This window comes from Halichoerus grypus, chromosome 7 (assembly GCF_964656455.1).
Source record: "Halichoerus grypus chromosome 7, mHalGry1.hap1.1, whole genome shotgun sequence".
Lineage (NCBI taxonomy): Eukaryota > Metazoa > Chordata > Mammalia > Carnivora > Phocidae > Halichoerus > Halichoerus grypus.
Genome location: NC_135718.1, coordinates 123193654 through 123220539, shown reverse-complemented (window position 1 = coordinate 123220539; position 26886 = coordinate 123193654). Strand labels below are relative to the sequence as shown.

The 26886-nt window shown below is 48.7% G+C and overlaps 1 protein-coding gene across 5 annotated transcripts; it reads right to left on the bottom strand.

Annotated features, from left to right (window-relative positions):
- Positions 1–566: 566 nt before the first annotated feature.
- Positions 567–22920, bottom strand: FCMR (Fc mu receptor). 5 transcript variants are annotated; one of them, XM_078078223.1, is made up of 10 exons: positions 22714–22917; positions 21343–21444; positions 15233–15568; positions 14354–14485; positions 13153–13375; positions 11173–11303; positions 10666–10821; positions 10320–10378; positions 7970–8023; positions 567–2250 (listed from the first exon to the last, which is right to left on the bottom strand). In XM_078078223.1, the coding sequence occupies exons 2-10, from the start codon at positions 21359–21361 to the stop codon at positions 2110–2112; spliced, it is 1251 nt and encodes a 416-aa protein (XP_077934349.1). In that variant the 5' UTR covers positions 21362–21444; positions 22714–22917; the 3' UTR covers positions 567–2109. The 5 variants fall into 5 exon arrangements, 4 of the variants coding, with proteins under 4 accessions (XP_077934349.1, XP_077934348.1, XP_077934351.1 ...); XM_078078222.1 differs by lacking the exon at positions 21343–21444 and having other exon boundaries at positions 22714–22916; XR_004925327.2 differs by lacking the exons at positions 567–2250; positions 21343–21444 and adding an exon at positions 5493–6217 and having other exon boundaries at positions 7396–8023; positions 22714–22913.
- Between the last annotated feature and the right edge of the window lie 3966 nt (positions 22921–26886).

Genomic DNA, 26886 nt, shown 5'->3' with positions numbered 1-26886 from the left:
ATGCACACACTGCCTTATTCTTCCTGAACCTGAGATGGGGCCTTTGGTGGCTGCATGTGAGGAAATACTCTAAAATCCTGGGCCCTGAGCTATCGCAGAAGTACAGGTGAGCTATCCTGAGTCTCCAGGTCACTGTCCCCTCATTAATAGGGCATAATTATTGAATGATTTTGGAGTAAGGAGACTGGGGTACTCTGTACAGCAATAATGTATTCACATGTGTATAGAGTTTACAAAGCACTGTGTCATTTTCCCATTTGCTCCTTGCACCTGCCTTTTGGGGGAGGTGGGGCGGTTTTCTGTTTGTTTTCATTTTATAGATGCAGAAACTGAGCCTCAGGGTAGCTGGGAGACTTGCCTCTGTTCACAGAGCTGGTGGCATAACCAGAACTCAGCTCAAGGCCTCAGCTCACCTCAGCTCACCAATGCCCCATTGTCTTCAAGTGAAGGGTGAGTAGGCAGTGAAGTAATTCTCTAGGAAAGCATGACCAATTTCCCTTTCTCCACCTCCCCCCTCCCTCCGCCCCTCCCCCCAGCCCCCATATATATATGATCTCCACAAAGCCTTGCTAGCCTGCACATCTTTACTTTTGAAACAGCTTTCATTGCTGGGAGGAGAACTTGCACCCACGGTTACACCCCTGATCAGTGAATGGTGAAGGTGCCTGTCCAACTTGCCCCTCCATAAACAGGAGCCAGCCACCCCTGAACAGCAAGCCCTCAAGCATCCCTTGCAGGACCTGAGGTGAGTGATGGGAGATGCAGGAGTACTTTGCTTCAAAGCACTGGCCCGCTTCCTCATCGGGAACTGGAGCCAGAGGGATGGATGAGGAGCTGCGTTCTCCACTTTAACACCAAGAAGGATCTGGGCTGGACGGAAGGAAGGCTGGAAGGATTATGAGGCCCAGAGATGCATTTTCAAGAGAGGCTGTAAAGGCTGTGGCGTTTGAAGGAACAGAATGAAAAGGCTCTGAGGGAGACAGTGAGGCACCGAGCTACATGACAGAGGCTATTGGGCACTTATCCTGCACCCTCTGGCCCGTGTGTTGGCAGTCATTCCAGGGACAGGTCTTCTCCCACCTTCCTGCCCAGGCTAGGGCTGGAACTGAGTGGCTTCAGGTGTGAGACCAGTGCCCAGAGTGAGACAGGTTCTTAAATGTTTGTGGAAGGGAGGGAGGGAGGAAGGAAGGAAGAAAGGAAGGAAAGCAAAGGGCAAAGAAAGCAGGGAAAAGGAACTCTCTGCACATGGGTGTGACAAATAGATAATGGGTTACCATCCCCTAGCTTGGGGCCCCTTCAGACAGTCATCCACTGGTGCTTTAGTGGGAGGTTTTAAAGGTGATTCACCTGGAAATCTGATTCCTCCCTCTTGTTCAGTTACCTGAAAAGTTAATTCTTCGAGTCAGGGGTGAGTTGGTCAGTTGAGGTGGCAGAGTACTGTCTGGGCCCCTCCCAATGGGTCAGGACTAATCCCTGCGCTCCCTCGTGATGAGGAGTCAGGATGGTCTTCTCCTGGGGGAGGAGAAAAGACCTGCCCAAGGGTGGAGCTCAGACAAGCAAATGCCTAGTTAAGGTCCCTATACTCCCAAGTTTGGAGGATGTTCTACACATGTTCTTTGGCACTTTAACCCCCCCCCCCCATTTCTTCACCCTTCTTGGTTAAATCCTGACTGGCCAGTTGTTGGCTGGAGAGAATTGTCATGGAGCAAGTATGGAGGTTTTGGGTGTGGGGGACGTGGGTAAGCAAGGTGGGGAAGCTCAGAGAGACACGAGACCAACGGGTATGAGATGGAGGGGCAGAAAGACCTGAGCCCCACCCCAGCACACCCCAGCAAGGCCACATGTTTGCAATATTCTAAACTGGGAACTTACCCTGGTCTCTGACTTCACATCTGTGTGTCCCTGAAGGTGGCTGAGGGAGAGCCAAGGAGAGCCAAGGAGCATTATTCTGGGTATGCTGCTGGCGGGGCAGAAGACCTTCCTCAGTGGGATGCCTCCCTTTCTTCCAGCAGGATCCTCTTGGTCCTTCCTTTGCTGCAGATGGGCTTTCCAGGGCAGACAACTACCCTCCTCTGCCTCAGTCTGGTGCTGCTTCTCTGGAGCCAGGTGTCAGGGGTCCAGGGCCAAGAGTTCCAGTTCGGACCCTGCCGAGTGGAGGGAGTAGTTCTCCAGGAACTGTGGGAGGCCTTCCGGGCCATGAAGGACATTGTGGTGAGTGAAGTGGTGTTCTGGACCCAGCTGTGGGGCTTCCTGTGAGTGCAGGAGACTATTTTATGATTATGAAGCCCTTTGCAACTCGCTAATTATTTTCCTATATGATAACTTTATGAAATCAGAGGCATCACAAGTGCACATTCCCTCTTGCACATGAGGAAACAGAGGCTCAGAAAGATGTGGTCAATCTCTAGGAAAATAAATTAGCCTAACGGGAATAAAGAAGGGGGCCTGATTCATCTGGGTTTCAACTACGTGCAAGGGGTGGGGACATGGGACTCCACCAAGAAGTCGTGGGAACTGCTTTGAGACCCACTGGAGTTTTCACCAACTGCTTTGCCAGGCTCCTGCTAGTCTGTTCCCACCTGCGAAGGCTTTAGCTAATGGTAAAAAGAATGCTAATGCCAAGGTGGGAGGGGGCAGCTGGTGAAATGTGATGGAGAATTTCTCCAGGTCCTGAATGTACTCCGGGTCCAGTACTCACACTGGCAAATGCACTCCTTAAACAATGATTCAGATTTGGGGCAGAAAGAGGGAGCTTAGTGAGGTGGCCTGGGGGAGGGGAGAGTGCTGGACAGGGGACGGGACATCTAGTTGTGATCTTGACCTTGAAACCAGGCACTGGGGACAGGACATCTAGGTGTGATCTGGACCTTGAAACCAGGCACAAAACCCCTCCCCCATCAGTTTCCTTGTTTGCACATTGAGGAGGTAGGAAAATGAGCTCTAAAGCTCTTTTCTCACAAAGATGCTTTGAATACAATCTGAGAATTGGAGGATATGGCTGGTTGCAGGGGAAGCTCCAAGGGCAAGAGGCAACTCAGAGGTGCAACCCCCACCCCACACCAACCCCCACAGAATATGGAGGCAAAACCCTGCCCCTAGTCGTTCTTAAACCAAATAGGCTTATTTCCTCCTGACCAAAGGAATCAAACGGGTCCCCCATCAAGGCTTGGAGAGCTCCTGGAATTCCATCTGCCTCTGGGGGTTAAGCTTAGTGATTTCTGTGGCTGGAAACTTGTAGCCTCACCTGAGGGGCCACCTCAGCTCAGACCTTTCTGGGTCCTCCCTTGGTTCCTTTGGCCTCTGAGATCTCAGACTGGATAGATTTGGGGGCCAGCATGTATTTGTAAGGTTGATTTCTGTGCTGCCCATCAAGCTGGACACATCTTTTCTTTCTATTCCCAAAGCAAGCTAAGGATAACATCACCAGTGTCCGGCTGCTACGGAAGGAGGTTCTGCAGAACGTCTCGGTAATCAGACATTGGGAAGGACTATGCCTCTCTCTGGTGGCTTGTCTTCTATGGGTGGTCTAGGGGAGGCTGATAGAGACCACTTCTGCACAGACTGAGCCTACGCAGGACAGGGCTGGGCAGTGAGCCAGAGAAGTCAACGTCTGGGTCATCACCCTTGTGTCCAGGTTACGTGGGTATGTGTGTGTGGTGGCATGGAGGGTGGTGCGGATTGAGGCTCACAAGCATCTTTCTCCATTTAGCCAGAGTTGCCAGGATTCCACATCTGCTTAGGTCTCATTGGTTCGCATCCCTCTTTCTCACCCATTACTGTTGTCCCCTTACCCAGCTAGGCAGTCAGACAGCACATGTACTGAGCCCTGATCCCTGCAAGGCACTGAACTTCACTCTGGTGCTCAAGGGAGCTCGAGCGCAATCCCTGTGTTCCAGAGTGTAGTTTCCTTTTCTCATTTCTCTTTCCAGTTCTTTCCCTGGACTCTCAACTCTGGACCACCAAGTGTCGGGTGCTTTCCAGGGTCCATCACCCACCCCCGCCACACACACACACACACACACACACACACACACACACACACACACACAGCTATTAGAGAGGCCATGTGGTGTAGAGGAAAGAACATTAAACAGATGGGGAATCAGGACTCCTGGGACCTAGGTCTGTGTCTGCCACTGACTGGCTCTGTGTCTATCCTCTCTGGGTCTGCGGTTCCTCCAGTCAACCAAAGGTGCCGCTCTGCATGCCCCTGAAGGCTCCTTCAGATCTAATGTTTATCAGCATCTCCTAGAAGATCTCTTTCTCTATGTGCTTATCTTGCCTCATGTGGCATGTGGGTTGTTCATGCCGAGTCAGGGTGGGCAGAGGGCTCAGCTCTGAGGTAACCCAGATCCTCCCCAGGACACCGAGAGCTGTTACCTCATCCGTGCCCTGCTGAAGTTCTACCTGAATACTGTTTTCAAAAACTCTCTGGATAAGGCAGCTGACTCCAGGATCCGGAAGTCATTCTCTACTCTGGCCAACAACTTTTTTGTCATCGCGTCAAAACTACAACCCAGTGTGAGTCGAACAACGCTGTGACCGGGGCCCACGGGAAATGACATGTTTTGAGAAGACATCTTCCCTCTCCTTCTCCAGTCCTGGCTTTTATTCATGACAGGGATTCGATGCTGTCATGGGAAAGAGCACAGGCTCTGGAATCTGGACCTTGTAGTTCTGGATTCAAGTTCAGGTCTTTTTCTAACCAGCTGGATAACCCTCTGCAAAGCAGTCAACCTCTCTGAGCTTCATTTTTCTTACCTATAAAATGTAGATAATCACCCCTACGTGGCCAGATTGCTGTGAAAATGAAAGGAGTCAGCCCCCACAGCCAGTGGGAGTTCAGCAGTGGCTACCTTGAGAATGTGGGATTCAGAGCTGGCCTGGGGGAACCCCTCTGGCATCACTAGGAGGGAGTGGAGGGGGCTTGCCTCTGCTGCTACACAACACTCGGCACAATTTTTTTTCTATTATCCAGCAGGAAAAGGAGATGTTTTCCATCAGTGAGAGTGCGCGCCAGCGGTTTCTGCTGTTCCAGAGAGCATTTCAGCAGGTAATCAAGGCCAGGATTCGAGAGCTCGCCTACCCACCAGTAGACTAGCCTGAACCATCACACGAGGGTGCCTCGGAGACCTCATGCAGAACGCACGGCAGGTGACCCCACCAGGCGTGCCCCGAAGCCACCTAACTTTGCACAAGCACAGGGATATTTGCATCAATTATCATCCACTTTGCACGAGCTCCACAAACTACATGGTCCATCTTTGTGCCAGTTTTCATATTAAAACGCTTTTCTATTTCCCTACAAGATGATTTCATTATTAAGGACTTACCCTGTGAAAGTTTTATGAATATTTGAGCTGGGCAATTGGAGTCTGAGGTGCGCCCCCTACCCCAAACACAAGCAACCTATCCACAGTATTTTCCATAATGCTCAAATGGTCTAGTTTGTGAGGAAAAAAGTATGGGAAAATATATTACCGTCTCCCAAATAAAGACAGCAAAGAAAATCCAAATTTAATCCGCAGACCCCCTACAAAAAATATATGATTTTGATCACTTTTTTGAGGAACAGATATATCATCCTAAAAATAAATGGTGAAGAGTAATCATATACAGAGGAAAGGGGCCAAATGGATCTCGGATTCTTCATCTGCACAGTAGACTCAGGAGGTGGCAAAATCCACCCTGCACTGGGGCTCTATAGTTCTTGTTATCAGGAACTCCAGATGCTTTTCCCTTGCTCCTTACCCACTGCTACTCACTGGTCCATTGGTCCTCACTGCCTCCCCCAACCCTGCAAAGGAACAAGTGATGGGTGGGTGCGCTCATCAGAGGCCATCCCAGAGCGGGGACAGCCAGCTCCAGGAGCCGTGGGTGGGAAGGAAACCTATTCTTGTGGCTAATATGGTAGATCTTCAACTCTCCTCTCTCTTTAGTTGGACATACAAGCAGCCCAAACCAAAGCCTTTGGAGAAGTGGACATTCTCTTGACCTGGATGGAGAAGTTCTACCAGTTCTGAATGCAGAGACCAGGATACACTTCTTGTTTTCCATGTCATTTCAAATGTGCCGTATCCCTTCCTGTGATGTTCTCTGGGCACTTCACACCCTTGACGATGGATTTCATTCTTGGCCAGGCTTATCCTCAAAGACTTCATTCTTTAAGTGGCCCCAAAGACAGTCGTGGAAGGTTCTCTTGGATGCTGTGAATAATCTACAAAGTAGATTTCTGTATTTATTACAACTCTATTTAATTCCTGTCAGTGTTTTAACTGATGCCATATTTATTTGTCAGACTGTAAGTTCTGTGTAGGCAGCAGGGACAGTGCCCCATGCTTCTTTTTTATCCTCCACAATGCTTGACATCTGATGTGGGGCAGTGGATGAGTGCTCAGTAAATGCTTAATAAACTGGATTTTTTGTCTGTCTTTGAATGATTGAGGAACAATGAGGGGTGTTGGGATATGAAGTTGCACTTCAGGGCATAGAAACCATATTGCCATGAGATCTGCAGGAACACAGCATTGGGGTGGAGGCGACGGCATCAGTTTGGAATGTAAATGATAGAAGATACGATGAAGGCTAAGTGCCCAGCATAAAGCAGGCTCACTACACATTTCATTTCTCCCCATCCTATTCTTACCATCCCTTCTCCTTGGGGGCCCTCCTTTCTTATACTACTCATTCTTATCTGCCACTGGAGAGGGTGCCATTGTCAAGCTGACTCTGCTAATGGTGTCATCATACTACTGTCCAATCTTCAATGACACTCCCTGCTAATAAGAAGCAGGGAAATCAATTCTGGCAGCCTCTTCTTCCTAAGTGTGGGCAAGTGCCCAGTAAGGCTGAGTTATGCATCCAGGAAAGGTCTTCTTCTGAATAGCAAGACTGGGTGTTCTTTAGTCTCAAGCTACGGCTGAACTTTGTAGTTGACTTCAGTCCAAAGATGTAACATCTGCCTATGCCCTTGCCCAGAAAATTTAAGAGCAGGTGTATGTAGGAGGGGGGATATCTCTCCTTTCATGACATAAGTGCTATTGCAGAACACCTGGCCCTCCAAGAAGCCACTTTCCTCCCCTACATTGCCAGAAGTTACCTGGCAGAGATGAGGGGGCATTTCTGAACGCAGGCAGATGTAACGGTTTGGGATGGTCAAAACAGACCAACATTAAGTGCACAAATATCAGTGCTAAGCCATGGAAGGAAGATAAAGAGATGATACAAGCTATCCTATTTTTAAAAGAGGGGAGACACTGGGGTCAATGTACTTATGTACATCAAGGGAGGGAGACTGTATAGAGGATTTAGGAATATATACATATAATCACTAACACTAACAAGCATGGTTCTGAAAATTTACAACCTTTCATCATATAAAAAAAATGTCCTTACCATAGGACTCAAGATGAATAGAAGCGCACTAGTGAGAGCCAGCCTCAAGATCAGGGCAAAGATGTTGCCAGGGGCATTTCATATCTTCGCTAGAAGGTCCAGGGGCCTTCTATTGGTGTGACGCCCATGCCTGAGAAAGTCTCCCGAAGCAACACCTATGTCTATGCTCCAGCCTGATGCCATGAGTCTAGAGCCAGAGCAGCGAGGACCCTGTGATCAGACACTCTGCAAATCTCATGGCTTGGAGAAGAAGCAGGTGGCGCTGGGACAAATGCTCTGCATGCCCAGAGCCCACTTGAAAACCACAGGGGGCTGTAGAGGTGTGCAAGAAGAGCTGCAAGGGGTTACTGAGCTATTCTCAGGAGACAGGAATGAGACTTGAGGTTGGCATGAGAGGTAATGAGGACTCTGAAAACAGAGCAAGTATTGGAAACCAGCAGCTAGACAGGACTCATTGGCACCAAGGTCTGGGCCCCGGGGGACAGCTGGATAGGTGAGTCAGGCAGGGAATATTGACATAGTCATCTGAATCAGTGTCCTCCACTTTGGCAGCAGGCTTGTGGTAGAGACTCACATATTCACAGCTGGTCTTCAGAGATGGGGCATGGAGCCAGAGAGCTTCAGACACCTGCGAACAACCAAAGAAGCATCACTGGATCTGGGAAGGGTGATTTTAGTATCTCTCCAAATAGATTTCCACAGTGGGCAATAGAGGGTATGTGCATGGTTGCCAATTTCTAGAAGGCAAAGACACATAAGTGGCTCAGCCTTGGGCAGTTTCAGGGTGGCGTCTCACCGCAGACAACTGGAAACCACTTCGATCTAACGTGGGCAGGAAATGCCTTAAATGGGGCTCAGGCTAAAGTTACGTGGCTAAGCATGGGTCTGAAGGGGACTCAGCTGCCAGAGGAGTTTCCCCTCTGGGATTAGATGGTATGACTTGTGGAATAAATATGCATCTTTTTAGGGAGTTATTCAGAAGCAGGGTGAGTCATCCCGTGCACCTCTGTAAGGACGCAGAGAGGCTATGATGTGGCATAACAGTACATTTCAGGAAGGGGTAGGCAAGAGGAGGAAGGCAGGAGGCCACTTGGGCACAGTGGTGCTCCTCTTCCCCGGAAAGAAACTTCAGGATCACCTGCCTTCAGGATGGGTCAGTTCTTGGGAGGACAGGGCTATGCCATGATTCCAACACTGCACAATTAGTATAACATCCACCCAAGAAGGCTTCAGTAGGGAGAGTCACCTATTGAAATACAAGTGCCAAGAACTACAAGTCCAACCCCATGAACATAGTAGGCACTCAGGAAGGCTCACTCATGGAAAGGAACTATTACTTCGTGAACTTTACCAGAGAGGGAATAAGCTGCAATTTGTTTCAAAAATGTATCTCCTACTGCTTGTTACAGTTCATCAGCTAAGAGTAATTTATTCTGCTTGAAAAATCAAGATGCTCCCTATGAAAGCTAACATATTGAGCTATTAACCATACACACCTTGTGGTGGACTGGTTCAGTCAAGATTTTTGTCCCTAATAGTGGGAATGAGAGTTTCAAGCAGGGAGGAAGAGTAAGATTTGAGCAAGGGACAGGCTCAGGTGAGGGTGTGTGTGGTAGCAGGGAAGTTCAAGAGCAAAGGGCTGGTGGAAAGGTAGATGGTGCTGCTGGACCATACCTAAGCCACTGTGAACCTTCTCTAGCAGGGGTGCGTGAGGGCAAGGTCAGGAAGCTGGAGGCGACTGTGGCAGAGCTGTTACTTGTTACTGGGTATCACTGTCCCTTTTTAGCAAGGCACACAATCGCCCAGTTAGGGACTCCATTTCTCAGTCTCCCTTGAAGATAGGTGTGGTTACATGACTAAGTTATGGCCAATGGGATGTGACTGGAAGGGATGTGTGAAACCTCAGGGTCATGGTCTTAAAGAAGCACCTTTCACTTTCTCTTAGGGGCTGGAATGGAGACATAGTGCTGGTGACTGAGCATCGACGGTGGACCAGGCGAGACTCCAGAGGATAGTGGAGCAACAAGACAGAAGGTGTTTGAGTCCCTGGATGACCTGGTGGCTTTGGCCACCTCTTCCTGGCCCCCTGCTTTAACTTGGGAGGAAAATAGCCTTCCATCTTGTGAGCCCTGTGGTTTAGGGTCTGTTGCATTAGCTTCGTCTACACCCTAATTAAAACAAGAACATTCACCACACTTAGTTTTTTCCTGGTTCCTGAGGCAATAGTAGTAGTAGTTTTTAACTACTGTGAGCTACTTTAGAGAATAAAATAGTTTCTTTTCTTAATTTGGATAAACAAAAATGAATGGACAGTTTAAATACTTTTTACCCATCTGCCAATGGCCATCCATAGACACAGGAGCTCCCTATGTCCATTCATAGATTTCCAGAGGAATCCTCCTCACCCAAGGGTTGAATCCTATCTATAGCTTCACATCTGTCTGCCAAGTCATCCTCTAGGCCAGGCTTACTACCTCCAGCGTTGGGCAAAGTACCTCCTCTCATCCTACAGAGTTTACTAGAAAGTTCTCCCTCATATCAAGGTAAAACTGGGTAGATTCCAATCCCTTAAGACCTCCTGGAAATCGCAGCTCTTTCACATGAAAGTCCTTCCGTGTGGTAGAGTTGCCATCCATCGCCTCTACCGAGTGCCCATTTATCCCACAGTAATGCTTGGCTAGGGAAGCCAGGTAACGAAGTCTACCACAATTGTTGGGCACTCAGTCCACCGACACCCTCAGAGGAGGAAACTGACACAACGTCTTCCCAGACTCGGGGCCCAGGAGCTGCCGGGAAAGCCGTGCCCTCCCGCTAACCGGCAGCTCCAGGAACTCCGCCACCCACGCACCCACCCCCGGGCCAAGCCCAGGTGTAGGGCCGCCCTTCGGGCCGCGGCTGCCAATCAGGGGCGGGGCGGAGCCTACCTGCAGAGCGACAGGGGGCGCCGACGCTCGCGGGCCTGGGAGAGGTACCTCCCCGTCACCTAAGGAGACACGGAGATGGGGTGAGGGCGTGGCCGCGGTCCGGTCCGCCCCCGACCCGCCCCCGGCCCACCCCGACACGCCGGAAGCCCTAAGGAGGCGGAGCGGGCGCCGAGGCGCGGGGCGTTCCTGGAGGCGGAGGGCTCGTGCGCTGCCTCGGCGTCCGCGCAGTTTCTGCGGCTGCAGCGCGCCCACGGTCCCTCTCGGCCCCGCCCCGCCCCGCCCCGCCCCGCCCCTCCGGCTGTCCCCGCCCCGCCCGCCGTCCCTGGCGTGCCCCCTGCCGGCTCACCCTCCGCGTCCGCCGCCGGATCGCGCCGCGGGCAGGCGCTGTAGATGTTCTGGGAGCGCGGCGGCTGGGACGTGCGGGGCCGATGCAGCGGAGGGCGCTGGGACGCCTCCAGGGCACGCATCCTCACGGCCACTCGGCGGACCCGCCTCTCGAGGGCTGCCCGGCAAAGCCGCGGGGAAAGAGGAGAAAGGCGTCAGGGGCCTGTGGCCACCGACCCCGCCCTCGGGTCCCTGTAGGGAAACTACAGGCTGTCTCCCTCCTCGGGGGCTTGGCCAGGGCTGCAGTGGAGGTGCTCCGAATGTATGAAGCACAGCCTTGCCCAACACTGGAAGACCGAAGGGCCGCCCTCCTCGTCCCCATTTCCAGACCGTTGACCCCCTCCCACGGTTCTCATGCCCCAGGCTGCTTATCTGAAGCTCCAGAGTTTCCCTTGGGGGGTGGGAGGAGGGAGGTTCCAGCGGAGTCTGAATGCTCACCTCTCCCTAACTGAGCCCCCCAGCCGCTCACCTTTCCTCCTTTGAATGACCCTTTTCATCAACAGTCCCAGCAGTGCCAGCAGGATGAGGGCCAGGGTGGTGGGCACCAGGATGTGAAATCCTTGGTCTTCCAACCCAGGCACGGGGTCCTGGTGAAAGGCTCTGAGGAAGGAAGGAGAGGGAGAGGGAAGGAAGAGGTCTGTGAGGGAGGGAGGTTTAAGGCAGCACTCCTGAGTAGCCAACTTTTTTGGAGATGGCAGAGGTTTGTCCCTTTGTTAACAAAATCCCCCGCCCTCCGTCCCCAAAGAGCCTTGTCTATGGAATAATGAAATCTGGATTCAAATTCAGATTCAGCTTTCTACTGGCTGTGTGATCTTGAATCAGTCTCTGAACCTCGCTGAGCCTTTTTCCTGAGGAAATGAGTATAGTAAAGCCTATTTCACAGAACTGTTCAAGGATGAAATAAAATTGTAGGTATAAAGAAGTGAAAGCACCTGGTCCAAGAAGCAATCAGTAAATGTCAGTTCCCCTTCTGACTGCATCTCAGCTTCTCTACAAGATGAGTGCAAATATGAAACAAGTTCAGTTTCTTGTAACTATGGAAAAGATGTTTCTCTCATGAGGTGCCCTCTGCTTAGAAGGTCTTCCCTCCATTTTCTCTAGAGATTAAAATTTTACTTTCCTTAAAGGGTCAGTACATCAGTTCTCTTTTCTTCTGCAATCATGGCAAACTAGAATCAATTTTTTCTCACTGTCCTCAGTTCTTGTGTTTATACAGGTTACAACCCTTATCACAGTCAGACTTGCATTAGTAAGAGAAGACTTGGATATTGCATGTTTTCATCTTTCTTAATTTTTCGGGACAGAGCACAATGCCTGCCTGGCAGGTAATGGAAACTGAGAAAATGTTGGTTGAGGGACACCTGGGTGGCACAGTCAGTTAAACTTCTGACTCTTGGTTTCAGCTTGGGTCATGATCTCAGGGTTGTGAGAGTGAGCCCCCAGAAGGCTCAGTGCTCAGCATGGAGTCTGCTTGAGATTATTTCTCCCTCTCTCTGCCCCTCCCGTTTGAGCTCTCTCTCAAATAAATAAATCTTTTAAAAGAAAAAGAGGGGCGCCTGGGTGGCTCAGTCCTTAAGCATCTGCCTTCAGCTCAGGTCATGATCCCAGGGTCCTGGGATCAAGCCCCGCATCGGGCTCCCTGCTCTGTGGGAAGCCTGCTTCTCCCTCTCCCACTCCCCCTGCTTGTGGTACTGCTCTCGCTATCTCTCTCTCTGTCAAATAAATAAATAAAATCTTAAAAAAAAAAAGAAAAAGAAAATGTTGGTTGAATTGACTTGAATTCTTCTCCACTGGAAGGCTGGTGTAGTCTACTGAACTAGGAATCAGGAGTCCTGGTTCTATTTGAAAACACATAGTTCTCATGACCTCAGTTCCTCATCTGTAAAACCCAAATGATGTTGGAGGTCCCTTTCTTCATCAACATGCTTGTCTTTGCTTAGGCAAAATTAATTCCAATTCTTATAGATTTTCTTTGGAAGTCTGCTCTAATCCCCTAGTGGTCCACTGCAGCACTTTTCTGGGTGTCCCCCACCCTTTAGAGCAGTGCTGTCCAGTAAAAATACAATGTTACACATGTAATTTTAAATTTCCTAGTAGCCACACTGAAAAAGCAAAAGAAAACAGGTGAAACTAATTTGAATAGTTAAGTGTTTCATCGTTAGTTTTATTCTTATTTAGTTCCCCATCAAAGCAGATCTGAGTGAATGCTGAGTGACTTAAAGATTTGGGTCTCATTTCTACAGGATCTCCTCTGGGACATTGCCAAGTGTATTCTTGTCATTGGACTAATGAGCTAACGTGCTACACTCATAGGTAGTAGAGTACACAGTGGCCTAGAGACAAGAAGGGTCTCTGCTGGCAAATGTTGCGGGAAGACTTCAGTGGATCTCCTAACTTTAGGCTACTTTGCCTGACCTCTAGCCCATCCTGGATGCTGGAGACCCCTTACCTCTGCCTGTGAAGCCTGGTGTGGTAGTTGTAGCTGGCTGTCTGGGGTCTAAGCAGCCTCTCCGGAGCTGAGGTCTTTGAGGCTGTGGTGGATGGCAGGAAGGTTGGGGGCTTGGCAGCTGCTGCTGAAGATGCCCTGGAAACTTGAAGGTGGTGAGAGGTTGGGGTGGTGGAGGAGGAGTGGATTTCTGGAGGGGCCTCTGTCCTTTCAGCTGATGTGGTAACTGCAGGAGATAGCAGAAAAAAGTGACTTTTTCTATACACTCTAGTCTCTAGCAGGATTGGGTCACCCTCTCTTCCCTGAACACACTCTTTCCCTTTACCTAGACTCTGTACTTGCAGTCCTCATGGCCTGAAATGCTTTCTTAGCATGTCCTCTACACCTAATGAATTCTATATATATTTGCTTCAAAATGCCATTTCCTCCAGGAAGCCTTCTCTGATTCCCCGGGCAGAAGAGCTTGCCCTCCTCTGAGCATGGAGAAAACCCTGTTTGTAATTCCATCCCCACGCTGCTTTATGCTGTATTTCTGTGCTTGTCTATTCTCCTCCAGCCCACACCCATCAGTCACAACCTTGGGTATACGGTACACTCAGTTACACTATCCCTCTTGGCACCCAGCAAAGTCCTCTAGTGTGACAATTGTTCGATTAATGTATCTACCTCACAAGATAGATGTGAGGATGTGATGGAAATACTGCATGTCAAAATGCATTTAAAACAGGAAAAGGATATAGGAAAGTAAAGGTACCATAAGTATAATCATCAGTCTTTTTTATTGCAAAATAGAATTGTTAAAATCACAGTATTCCAGCAAATGTAGACAGCCCTACGGGGAACAGGAGGCATAAGGACCTCTGGCTGGAAAAGGTCTGCCCAGTCTTGGTTTCCACAAGTCATTCATAAAAAAGCTAAGTTTTTTGTGAATGGAGCACAAACTTCATTACTTGTGGTGCCACCTGGTGGTGATGTGTAAGTCCTGCAATTAGTGCCAAGTCAGCAAGGCTTTAGGATGGGCTTGAAGGACATAGGATGCTAATCTCAGGGAGGTACCCTCTCCCAAGACAGGGAAATACACATCTGAGACTCAGCTGTGCTCTGCCAACCATTCGATGAACTGAACACATCCCCCCTCCTCCACTGTCACAATGCTACATCATCTCTCCCACCTCCTGCCCTGCCCTAGCTTTGGTGAACTGACCTTTATGTATGAATTCAAAAGAACTGTCATGCACAGGCATCTGGAGCCAAGGGGGCACCGGCATGCGTAGAAATCGATGAAACCAAGGTGGAGGCTCGGGCGTCGGCTCCTCTTCCCAGAATGGCTCATACTCTATGGAGGCAAGGGGAATACACTGGTGGGCTCTAAGAGCAGACTGAGACCTGGGGAAGGGATGTTAGTAGGAGTTGAAGACGACCCAGCCAGGGTGGATGGCAGCCAGGGGATGAGGGCAGGGTCCACCAGGAAGAGCAGAAAAAAAAATGGGCTGGAGACTTCCCCGAAATAAACATTCTTTCACCTTCACTCAGCCAACCTTCGCACTGGCCACCACTGGGATTCTAGGCTGTGGGATTAGTGCTGCATTTGAGTTAGGAATGTCAGTGGAGGAATGGAGAAAGGTGGGATTTGGGAGAAGACATACGGAAAGGATCCGATTATAAAGTACCAAGTTTGGCCTACAGATGTGGCTTGAAAAATGACTGTCTTTCCTTTAGAGTTATCCCTGATATTTCTCATGGGACAACTATGTAGGACAATTATGTCCCTTTGCTTCTAATTTCCGCCTGTCTCAGAGCCTCTCCTCAATCTTAAACCCCCACTCCCCTCAGGCCTTGGGTAGGATGGAATCAGTACAACACAAGAAGATTGCTTATCTTGTTTCAGAATCTTGTTCCTTTCAAATGGTTTGGACAGGAAATTTGGGGGACTGTGAGGTTTCAACTATGTAAATCCCAATGATCTTTGGACTGGCTAACATGGCAATAGCATGAGAGTCTGGAGGACTGCTATAGTTCAGTGGTTGTCCCAGCCTTCCCGGGTGGAGACATTTGCTGGGTGCACTGAGCCTGGGGCACCTACCACTGTAGACAGTCAGCGTGACTAGTTGGGTCTTGCCTCGGTCTGTGTTCATGCCTGTCCCACAGGCATAGGCTCCACTGTCACTCTTGGCCAGCTCTGTCACCTCTACTAGGAACAAATTCTTATCTGGACAAGGCTTCAGGGTGACGCGGTGCTTGTATTCTTCCTTGACAAAGTTCTTGTTGGACACCACGGTGGCACATCCTCCAGATTCGGCCATTTCCCGGCACAGATAGAGCCTCATATGCATTTGAGGAAGCGGGCACTCAATGGTAACGGATCCACCCAGCATTCCCTCCACCTTTACTTTGGGGAGGATCCTCACAGCCCCAGCCACTGCAGGGAGAGGGAGTTAATATAGAGGAAGCCCCATTCCCAACCACATCCCCCACTCCAGCCCTCTTCCCAGCCCAGCCTCACACTCATCCCTAGCTCCAACCCCATCTCCATCATCAGACCAAGCCTCAGCTGGCCCTCAGCCTCGGCCCTCTCCTGCTCTCTAGCACTGGCCTCATCCTCTGCCTGCTCTCATCCCTAACCCTATGTATGTCCTCAGCCCACTCTATGCCCTGGTCCCTTTGGCCGGAGGCTGGCTCCCAGCCAGACCTCTCCCAGCCTAAGCCTTAACATAACCTTCAACCTCATTCAAACCCAAACCCATAAGATCCCAGACACCAACCCCCTAAGAATATAGCCAAACTACTGCCCCACGCCAAGGAGAGATGCTATGCCATAGTGACCCCAAACAGCACATGGTGCCCAAGTGACTTCAGTGTGGTGTTGGGAGGCATAGTGCGATTTTGCTGCAAGAGGTTTTCTGTCTAGTTTTGTTTTGCTCAGATCCACTCAGCCAAATAGACTGTTCACCCTCGGTTTCATTTGTTAAATCATTAAAAAGAAAAACAAAACCCAAGCATTTATTGAATGCCTTTCATGTGGCAGGAAGGTAGCTGGCATCCCTCCATGCACAGAATGAATCATTTAGTGGGCCGTACAAATGGCCAGTCACTATAGCCCCAGCACAGTGTAATAAACCCCACCATGGAGATACACAGCATTCCTTGGAAGCAGTGAGCAGAGACACCAGATCCATGTTGTTACAGAGGGATGGTGTAGTTTGAGGAAGGGTTTCTGGAAGAAAGGATGTCTCAGTTGTGACCTGAAAGACTGGGCGTGGAAGGCAGCTGAGAGAATGATGATCATCTTCACTGGAGTAGGGAACACAGATGGAACCCAAGGGTGTGTGTGAGTGTGCGTGCATGTGTGCACAGGTGTGTGCACATTGTATGTGTGTGGGAGAGGGTGTGAAGCATGGAGGAATACATGGTTCATGAGTCCCTGAAATCAAAAACTTATGCTTTGGCTGAGAGAAGACAGGTCTAATGCAGTTGAGTCAGCTGGAGGAGAGGGTAAGTCCAAGTAAGATTAAATATCAACTAAGTGGGTCCCAATAAGTGTCCACATATTTCTGGGAAGAGGGGCATAGGGTGAAATGTGTGTGTTGGATTGGGGCCAGGGGACTTGGGTGCCGGAGGAAAGACTCTTCCAGGCAGTGAGTACAGCCCCCAAAGAGGCCAGGATAGGAGAGAGAACATGGAATGTTCGTGGTGCAGAGAGGAGTTGACGAATTTCTTGAAATTCATTCACTGACCACACATTAAGAATAGCTCCAAAGAGTTTAGTAAAATGAGGAGAGTCAAGGAAAGAAGCAGGGCTTGAGGTTTCTGGATGAGCAGAGAGAGCTGGGGAGGACATTCCAGAGAGAGGGGAGAGCGTGGATAACAGTGAAGAGGTTGAAGCAACCCTGGGATGTGAGGTGGGGAAGAGGGGCAGGAAGTGAAGAAGTTACAGGAACATGTTCAAATCTAAGAGTGTAGTTGGTGTTAAATGGTAAGGAGAAGCAGGGGGGCCAGCCAGACCCATATATCTGCCATGGGGACCCTCACACAAGTAATCCAATGCTGCTTCCAAGCTGTTGGAAACTGAGGTGTGTGAGGCAGCCTCATGACTAGAACATGGCAATGGAAGGTTGACCCATTCAAAAGAGAAAGACCTGATCAAGGGGGTGGGGGAATTACCCTGTGTGACCAGACATCCCACACCTGTGTGTGAGGCCCAGCACCTGCCAGTGAACATGTATTTTTGGACCAACCCAGCCAGAAAGGAGAGTGAATGCTGCTTTCCCAAGAGCGAGATGCTACAATGTGGGCGGGGGCAAGATAGAGCAGAGGGGGGCCACCACCTATTCAGACACTTCCAGTGACCTCACTCTGCTCAGGGATGAGCTTCTGGAAAAGCCGTGGTTTACCCAGATCCTCTGTTATGGGCTGCATGTTTGTGTCCCACTAGAATTCATGGTTTGAAGCCCTAACCTTCAATGTGATGGTAGTAGGAGGTGGGGCCTTTGGGAAGTAATCAGGGTTAGATGAGGTTAGTGGAGCCCTCATAATGGGATCAGTGTCCTCATTCCCTCCATGGACACAAGAAGAGGCCGTATGAGCACCCAAGGAGATGGCGGCTGTCTGTCAGCCAGGAAGAGGACCCTGACCAAGGGCAATATTTGCCGGCACCCTGATCTTGGGCTTCTAGTTTCCAGGACTGTGAGAAATGAATGTCTATTGTTTAAGTCACACTGTCTATGGTATTTTATTGAAGCAGCCAGAACAGACTAAGGCATCCTTACTGTGCAAACTCTGAATGGATGAAACACAAGACAAGCTGCTGGATACACTGAGCTCTGTCTGGTCCCAGGGAACCACGAGTTGGTGAGATGTGAAATGACCAGACCCCAGCTCTCCTTGGAGTTCATAGTAGCTTCTAACCCACACCCAAAGCTTAGAAAAGCAGATTTCTCAAAGAGAGAAAAGACAGACATAATCTCCTGGTTTCAAACTTATGCACAGGGGTGCCTGGGTGGCTCAGTCGGTTAAGCGTCTGCCTTTGGCTTGGGTCATCATCTCAGGGTCCTGGGATTGAGCCCTGCATCGGGCTCCCTGCTCAGCCGTGAGTCTGCTTCTCCCTCTGCACCTACCCACCCCCTGCTCGTTCTCTCTCTTTCTCTCTCATAAATGAATGAATGAATGAATGAATGAATCAATCAATCAGTCAATAAAATCTTAAAAAAAAATAGAACTTATGTACAGTGTGCATAAGATTCATTTTGGAGGAACTAACTCAGCTGCAGATGACCTGATCTTCCCCTTTGTCATGGTGGTTACATCTATCTAGGGTGGGGCCTGTGGACCTGCATTTTAAAATAAATATCCTAGGTGTCCTTGAATTTTTGCAATTCTGAACTATATAGCTATATTTCCAAATGATTCTGGGAACTAATGGGAGGGGTGGAAGAGGTGACTAAAGGACCCACCCTGCTTAATATTGGTATTTTAGAGAGGCTACTCAGTAAGCGACATTGATCTCTAAGTTGGTGACTTGCTTTTCAGTGGTGATGGTGGGGACAGGAATATATGTGCTTTAAAAAGTCACTCTCAACATATAATTGGATATAAATATATAATATAAATAGATATAAATTATATATATAAATTATAAATAAATATAAATATATATATTTGGAGCATGGGGAAAAACACATAATTTCCATGATGAAAAACATGGTAAATGCCCACAAGGCCTTGGCTGGGGCTGTGCTCTGGAGACAGACTTTGGATTTTGTGTAGCCATGGTTTTCCAGGTGATGAGAGCCCTGTCAACTCAAGTTGCAGCAGAATTATGTCTGCAAGAGGAAGTTGGCCTGAGATTTTTATGTTTGTCAGATGGAGTGTGAATTTTTAAAAAAGGATGAGAAACGTCCAACTCAACTTCCCACCCCCACATATGCCAACATGTGTGTCCGGGCTGGCCATCTGCTCTTTGTCCTGTCACAAGGAATGGAGTGTCCCCATATGTGGAACATAAGGAATAGCACGGAGGACATTAGGGGAAGGAAGGGAAAACTGAAGGGGGGGAATCGGAGAGGGACATGAACCATGAGAGACTATGGACTCTGGGAAACAAACTGAGGGTTTCGGAGGGGAGAGGGGTGGGGGGATGGGTTAGCCTGGTGATGGGTATTAAAGAGGGCACGTGTTGTAATGAGCACTGGGTGTTATACACAAATAATGAATCATGGAACACTACATCAAAAACTAATGATGTACTCTATGGTGACTAACATAACATAATTAAAAAAAAAAAAGGAATGGAGAGTCCCTTCTCTTCCCAAAAGCCAGTCCCTCCTCCTGTGTCCTGAGTCCGTCCTGCTCACCTTCTTTAGAACTTCTCTGGTACAGCTGTCCCGTTCTCCTCCCTGTGCAATTGGTCTCTTCTTTGCTGGCATTGCCGTGGTTTACACACCTGCTCTGATATTGCCCGTGTTGAAAAAGCCCTCTGTTTACTTTTTGCCTCCCCTTCCTCTGCCACCCCTCTTCCGTTCTCTTTCTCAAACAAGTCATCATGATCATGGAATCCACTTCCACACCTCCCACTTCCTCTTCCACCTACACCTGTCAGAATTTTGTTTCCAACATTCAACTAGAACTGTTGGTCCAGGTCAGCAAAAATTTCCTTTTTTCCCCAAATTTCATTTTTTTCCCCAAATCTTCCTTACATTTGGTGTCTTTGTCTTCATTTACTTGCCTCTTGGCAGCATTTGAGGGAACTGAGCCCTCCCACCTTGAAACGCTAACGTCCTATGGCTTTCCCTGACACCACACTCTCAATGACTGCTCCTTTTCAATTTCCTTACTTTCTTCTCCTTCTCTATCCAACTCGCAATGTTGGGCTGCCCCAGGGCTTGGAACTTGGACCGGTTCTCTTCTTGGTCTTCCCTTACTCTCCCCACACTAGCTCATTTACGCCCATGGCTTGTAATGCTAACTCAATGTAGATTTCACTAGAACATTTATCTCCAGTCTTGTCTGTACCTCTGAGCTCTAGAATCGCCTTTCTGATATCTCCACTTGGACTCTACTTGAATGTCTAAGATGTATTTCAAACTTACAATAGCAAAACAAATAGACAAACAACAACAACAAAAGAATTCTTGATTTCTCTTCCAAAACCTATTCCTTCTAAGCTTTTCCTGTTTCAGAAGATTACACCAGCATCTATCCAACTGCTGAAGTCCAAAACTCCTTCCCATATTATATTAAAAAATCAAGAATAAGTTTTAAGAGTGTGTGTGTGTGTGTGTGCGTGCGCGTACACGCGCATGCATGGACTGGGTCACAACATCAAGTGTATGTATTATTATTTTTGGGGTCAAGGTAAAAAAAGATTTGAAAGCCTATACCATGTAATACTGCCTTGCTTTATTATGGAACCTCATCTAGGGCTCCAGGCAATGTGGTCTATGGCTGGGGCCCCATGTACTGGTTCCTGGGAACCAGGACCACCCCAACATTTGTACAACCCGAAGCAGAAATACAAATAAAGGCCCAAATATCATATGTCTAAGTATTTTAAAGTTATAAATCAAACTAATGAACTGTCTTGGCAAATTCACATACTCCTTAGATATCCACTCTAAATCATTTCTATGTGGAAAGAATGTTCCCCACATCCCTAGCCTCTGTCCCATCTCCCTTCTTTTCTCATCCCTGTCTCCTGCCCATACCACAAGGGTCCTGGTATGTCCATGACAGATAACCCAGCTTCTACGTATTAGCTCCACTCATATCATTCCGAACGGTCACCTGTGGCCACTCTTTTATAGAATTAGAATACTAGGATACAAGACCCAGGATAGAGGTTCACACAGTCATTAAAAGTGGGCCCAGAGTCATTTGGACAGGGAACTTGAGGTCTAGAAGAGGGGACTTGTGTGGGGGCTTGAGGTGGACAATCTCCTTGGGTCTATGAACTCCTCACCCTGTGGGGAAGGTCACAAATGGAGAAGGATGGGACCCAGAGCAGGGATTCCTCTGGCCCAGCTAGAATGGTGGTATTGCTCAGGGCAGACTTTAGCGGTACAATTTAAGTACCCTTCACTCCTAGAGATCTTCTACCACCACCCAACCCGTCTCTCCTCTCAGGCCTAAGTTTAGTTACCCATCCACTGTGTTCACATAAGTCCTACTACCTCTCACAGAGTCTGACATTTCATTTACCTCTTACAGAGTCTGACATTTCATTAAAGCTGCATTTCCTTGGACTTTTACGACTTTTTAATCTTCAACTCAAAAAATATTTGACTTTCTTCCATATTCAGGCTATCAGGAGGAAAGCAAATATGAATAAAAAAATAATTTTGACCCTCAAGGAGCTTATCATTTAATCAACAAAATGAAGGGAATATATGCCAAGTCACAATATAAAGCAGAATGAGGTCAGCTATGGGGATGCAGAAGATGGGCTCTGGAAACTGTTATAAGAAGGAGCTGGAGGCCGAGGTGGACTTTGAAGGATAAAAGGTGGAGGTGAGAGGAAGGATGATCCTAGCAGAAGGAATGGCATGAGGAAGAACATGGTGGCAAAAAGGTGTAGCACATGTTCAAGGAGGAGTCCTCTTTGGCTGGAGGTTAGGGAAGTTCAGGGGAGTGTGGTAAGCTCAGAGAATAAAAGGGGAGCACAAGGGACGAGTTTGTAGGCAGTGGGAGCCTTTGAAGTTTGCTGGGAAGGGTGATCCTATGGTTAGAGTCAAGCATTAGAAAGAGTAATCTGGAGCTGCAGGTGGGTCAGGTTGGAGGAAGTGGGAAAGATAGTTATGGGATGACTATGTGTTCTCTTCCTTTCCATTCCCTCTGTTAACCTCTCTAGTAGAGACTGCCACTGTTGTTCATTCTGGTAATACTAATCCAGAAACTACAAGAATTGGCCATTGATTGGGTCAAAGTCTGGATGGGGATAAATGGGAAGAGGTGGTAAAAAAAAAACAAAAACCATTCTGCATTCTGCAGCTGGTATCAGAGATAGTTAAGATGGATGGAGTACCTGATTTGATGGGGACCAATGAGGAAATTGAAGTAAGGTATTAGGCATGTTGCATTTCAGATCTTGGTGGGATACTGAAGTGGGGGTTCCCAGAAGATAGCTGTAAATTGAGATATGGAACTTGGGAAATGGATTAGGGTTACTGAATGGATGAGGGAGTCTTCATTTAAAATTGAAGTTGAAAATCAGCAGTGAAAGAGACCCAAAGAAAGAGAATGTAGAGGTAGGAAGAAAGGAATTTGGAGGCACTTGCTTTAAGATCCCCCATTATCAGGCTAATATGTCTAGGAGAGGTGACACCTTCAGCCCTCATGAGTCAACACCTGAGCCCCCCACAGGAGATGTGTCTGGAGTGGGGAGAGGGGCACTAGCAGAGAGTGGGAGGGCGTCCCAAACTTCACATGGTCTCCATCCTTATCCTGCCCTAGGTACTGGTCTGCAACTAAATCCGTCCAGGAACAGCAGAGCTAGAGATGGTCCGCAACTCCCCTACCTGTGGCCAATTCGAACCTCATAAGATGTGTGGGGTGTTTTCCTATGGCACTTACCTGGCAGGAAGCAAAGTGACCAAAGCCAGAGGTCCATGGTTCCTTTCAGAGCAAGGTCCCATCCACGAGCCCCTGGAGACGGGAGCAGAGAGACCCACTGCTCACCCAGGAAACCTTTACAATCTGGAGCTTGAAAGAGATTTCTGGCCCCACGAAGAGCAAGGCTTGAAAATGAGGAAATGACATCTTGTCTTGTTTGCTAACTAGTCTTAGACTAAAAAAGAAAATACCAGCAAACCACAGCGGAAGTTAGGAATTAAGAAAACATGTTATTTGAGTACGAGTGGGTCACCAGGGTTCAAAGGGCTTCTAGGCAGCTCCTAAAAACTATTAGAAACTCTCAGGCATGATATTTCTTTGCCTTGAGCACTTTTTCTTGGAGGGTCCTCCATGCTTTATGTATGTTCATTAACTTCCGAGCCAGAGTCACTTGCTTTATCCCTGCCTTCAGGACAAAAGAGACTTATCACCAATTTTCTCCATCTGGGGAAAACCGTATGGATAGAAGCTTAGGCCTGAAGTCAGAAGATGCTGGTTGTAGCCCTTGAATTTATTTGGCAAATAATTTTGAGCACCTACTATGTGGGACTACTAACCATAGGTTTTGAGAAATTCACTCCCTTTCTCTAAGCCTAGCTCTCTTTATCTAGAAAATGAAGGTGAGACTAGATGAGCCTGGCATTCCCTCCTGCAGGTTATTGTTCCTGGAATCTTAATTAACCCCAGTTTACCCAGCACCTTATATCCACCACCCCTCATATCCCCCAGCTATGCTCCTAAAGGTGTTGCCTTCTGGCGGGGGCCCAGGCCACCACCCAGTGACCACAGGTGCATGCCAGAAGATGATGTGACAGTGCCTAAGTCACACATCCTGGCAGAGCTAGCCTTCAAGCCCCCAAGGGACCATGAGGGGAGGTCCAGTACCTGATGGAGGATAGAGAAATGCTGAGGCCCTCAGTCACGAGGTATCACAGAAAGAGCTTTGGGATCCAGTCAAAAGATGTGGGTTCTGGTCCTGGTTTGGTGCTTGCCTAGGGCCTCAGTTTTCTCATTGATAAATAGGAATGGTTCCTGCCCTGCGTATGTCACAGGGCTTTCATGAGGCCCGGCAGAAGCCATGGTCATAGAGGTGGTTGAAGGGCATTTTGTTGTGGAGATGCCTGGGGCTGTTCCTTAGGAGGGGATCCCCAGGGCTTCATTCCTGATGGTTACATTTTAGGTGGCTTCCCAGCATCCCCACCTCCAGGCGCTGCAGCCTCTTGAGCCCACGGAGGCCTGAGGCTATTTCCACCCCCTTTCTGGGAAGGCTTGTCAGTGATCCTGCGCACACTGCTCCCCACTGGCCCCCACACACCAGGTTTGTCACATGCTCTCCAAAACACAAAAAGACAACATCCGCAGTGGAAGTCGCATGTGAGGCCCAGAGCAGGTGCAGAGGAAATGTGTGTGGGCAGGCAGCCTGCCCTGCCCTCCCCTGCCTGGGTTTCCACCAGCACCGAACTGCTGTGGTTCTGATTTCCTCCAACCGCGAACTGGGCCAAGGTGGCAGAGGACAGGCCTGAGGCCTGTGGTTAGAGTGAGTGACCACCAGAGGTCTTGGTTCTGGTCAGCTGCCACCCTTCCCTACTTGGAGGGCTCTTCCCAATTCTCCACAGCTGTCCCACTCTGGGGCTCTGCCATTTGCTGGGCTCAAGGCCTGGGACTGGCTTGGAGAGAGAGAGAATAAATGAGTGAATGTGACACGTGTGTGTGACAGTGGGCATGAGAGTGTGTGTGTGTGAATGTGTAGTGTGTGAGTGGTTGTGAGTGTGTAAATGTGGGTGTGCAGCGTGTGAGTGATGAGTGATAGATGACTGTGATGTGTGACTATGTGTGAAGTACGTGCCATGTGGGACAGTGTGAGGAAGGGCACGGGAATGTGTCATGTGTGACATGTTAGTGTGTGAGTGTATGATGTGTGGTGTAACGAGGTGTGTGTGGCATGTGAGGTGTGATTATGTGGTGTGTGGCTGAGTGTGTGAATGTGTGTGATGTGATGTGTGAATGGGTGGCATATGGTTGTGAGTGTGTGAATGTGTGTGGTGTGTGTGTGGCATGTGGGTGTAAACATGCTACGTGTGTGAACATGTGTGATGTGATGTGTGAATGTGTGGTTGTGAGTGTGCAAGTGTGTGCAGGGTGTGTGTGGTGGGTGGGTGTGAACATGCTGCCTGTGTGAACGTGTGTGATGTGATGTGTGAATGTGTGGCATATGGCTGTGAGTGTGCAAATGAGTGCGGGGTGTGTGGTGGGTGGGTGTGAACATGCTGCCTGGGTGAACGTGTGTGTCTAGGAAGATGCAGCTTGGATGCACTGTGCCGGGGCCCTGTGCCTGGGCATGTGTGGGATGAGAGATTTTCACATCATGTGTGGCCCAGATAAAACCCTTAGAGACATCATGCTGGGGTTGTTCAGAGCAAGAAGTAGGTGTCTCATGACTGCCAGGCAGGAAGGGAATGTTTGGAGCCTGAGAAATCAAAACTCCCAGACCTGGGCCACCAGGTCTCTACTTCCAGATGTTGCCCCAGGGTCTCGGGGGGAGGCCGAACCCTGGCTAAACTCAAAGTGGGAGAAGTTTACTGTCTTCATGCTCTCCCTCTCTTGTTTTCCCCATCTACACTTTCTCTCTCCTTTCTGCCTCTAAGGGCAGTTGCAGTGTCCTGGAGCTCCCACTCCCGGGAGCAGGGGTGAGAAGCTGAAGCCCACTGACACGCAGGGGACTCCATGGCCTAACATCCTCTGGCGCCAGTGCTTGACCAGAGGGATGAACCCCAGGGAAAAAGTTCTGAGTCTCATGACAGGCAGGTGGACAGAATAAATAATACCAAGTACACCGGGAACTGTTCTAAGTCTTCGGGAAAATTCACTTAGTCCCCATAATAACTTAGGTTTATATTATCCTCCCTAAATTACAGATGGGATAAGAGAGATATTTCTCGTAAGGTGGCTGTGAGGATTGCCTGAGGTAAGCATTACAAAGGATTTAGCACGATGCCTGGAATATAGTATAAGTGCAGTGGAGATTAGCCCTTGCCATTAAGGTGGAAGTCCTTATGGGTTGTGCTTCATTATAGCATCCATCACCCTACTTTGACCTCCCATGTCACCCGTCTCCAAACAGCCATTTCCTGGGCCTTTCCAGACCAAAAGATGAGATCCTAGGTGGCCCTCCCCATGACCCAGCACTGCTGTCCCCAAAGACAGACCATGAGAATCCCCCCGCCTGCTGGACTCACCGGGGAGCCCACTTCAGGTGGAGATACCTGGTTCAGGTATCCTGTGGTTCCCACTTTCTAAGAACTTGGGCCACAGGCTCGCCTGTCCTGGAGTGAGCCACTCCACAGGAATGGGGCTTTGGGAAGGTTCACCTTTACTATAAGCCTACTCGTGGCTTTCTGCTAAAAAATGGTAAGACTTCTTACCTGAATAGGGCTATACTTCTGTTGGTATTCTAAGATTAGAACCCGAATATGTAGAATTTTTCATGAATTTTAATATAACTTATGAGCAAAAATCTGGAATTTAGAGTATTCACCTCCACACACTTTGACTCTAGAGAGGGTGGATTGGCTGCTCATTTCTTTATCAGACTTAGGAGGGGCTTACCAAGCCCGTGAAACTCCTGGAGTCTTACAGGACCATCTTCCTTCCCCTCCTGTTTCAGCTCCTTGGCCAGCTGGGGGCCATCAGTCTCAGTTTTACATCTCCTCTCATGGTGTACCCCCTGTCTACTTAGATATATGGTCTTTCTGAGGTGATCTCTTATTATTTTTATTGTATAGACTCCCTGGTAGAGTTCATCATTTCAGAGAAGCTTGTGGGGTCAAGGGGACAGTCCTTGTTTCTCTGCCTTGGGGACCAGCTTCAAGACCTTACCACAGTCAGCTCCTCTCTACTGTCTACTGTTCTTAGGAGACATGTTCTGTCCTGACTCTTGGGAAAGTCTTGGACAAACTGTATATCTATAGATAGATAGATAGATAGATAGATAGATAGATAGATAGATAGATAGATATAGATAGATATAGATATAGATAGATATAGATATAGATATTTATCTTTACACACCAAAATCAACTGCTATAGCAGATTCTCAGCTACTATTGGGCCTTAGTAATATGTAATCATTATTAC

Bases quoted from the DNA above. Each gene is read 5' to 3' on its own strand.
- FCMR (XM_078078222.1), bottom strand. From the start codon at position 22,750: ATGGACCTCTGGCTTTGGTCACTTTGCTTCCTGCCAG. The intron at 11,304-13,152 runs GTAAGGGGTCTC...TTCCTTCCTCAG, and splicing joins ACCAGGCTTCACAGGCAGAG to AGCCTTTCACCAGGACCCCG. The intron at 2,251-7,969 runs GTGAGTCTCTAC...CTGCACTCACAG, and splicing joins TGAAGACCAGCTGTGAATAT to GAAGCCCCACAGCTGGGTCC.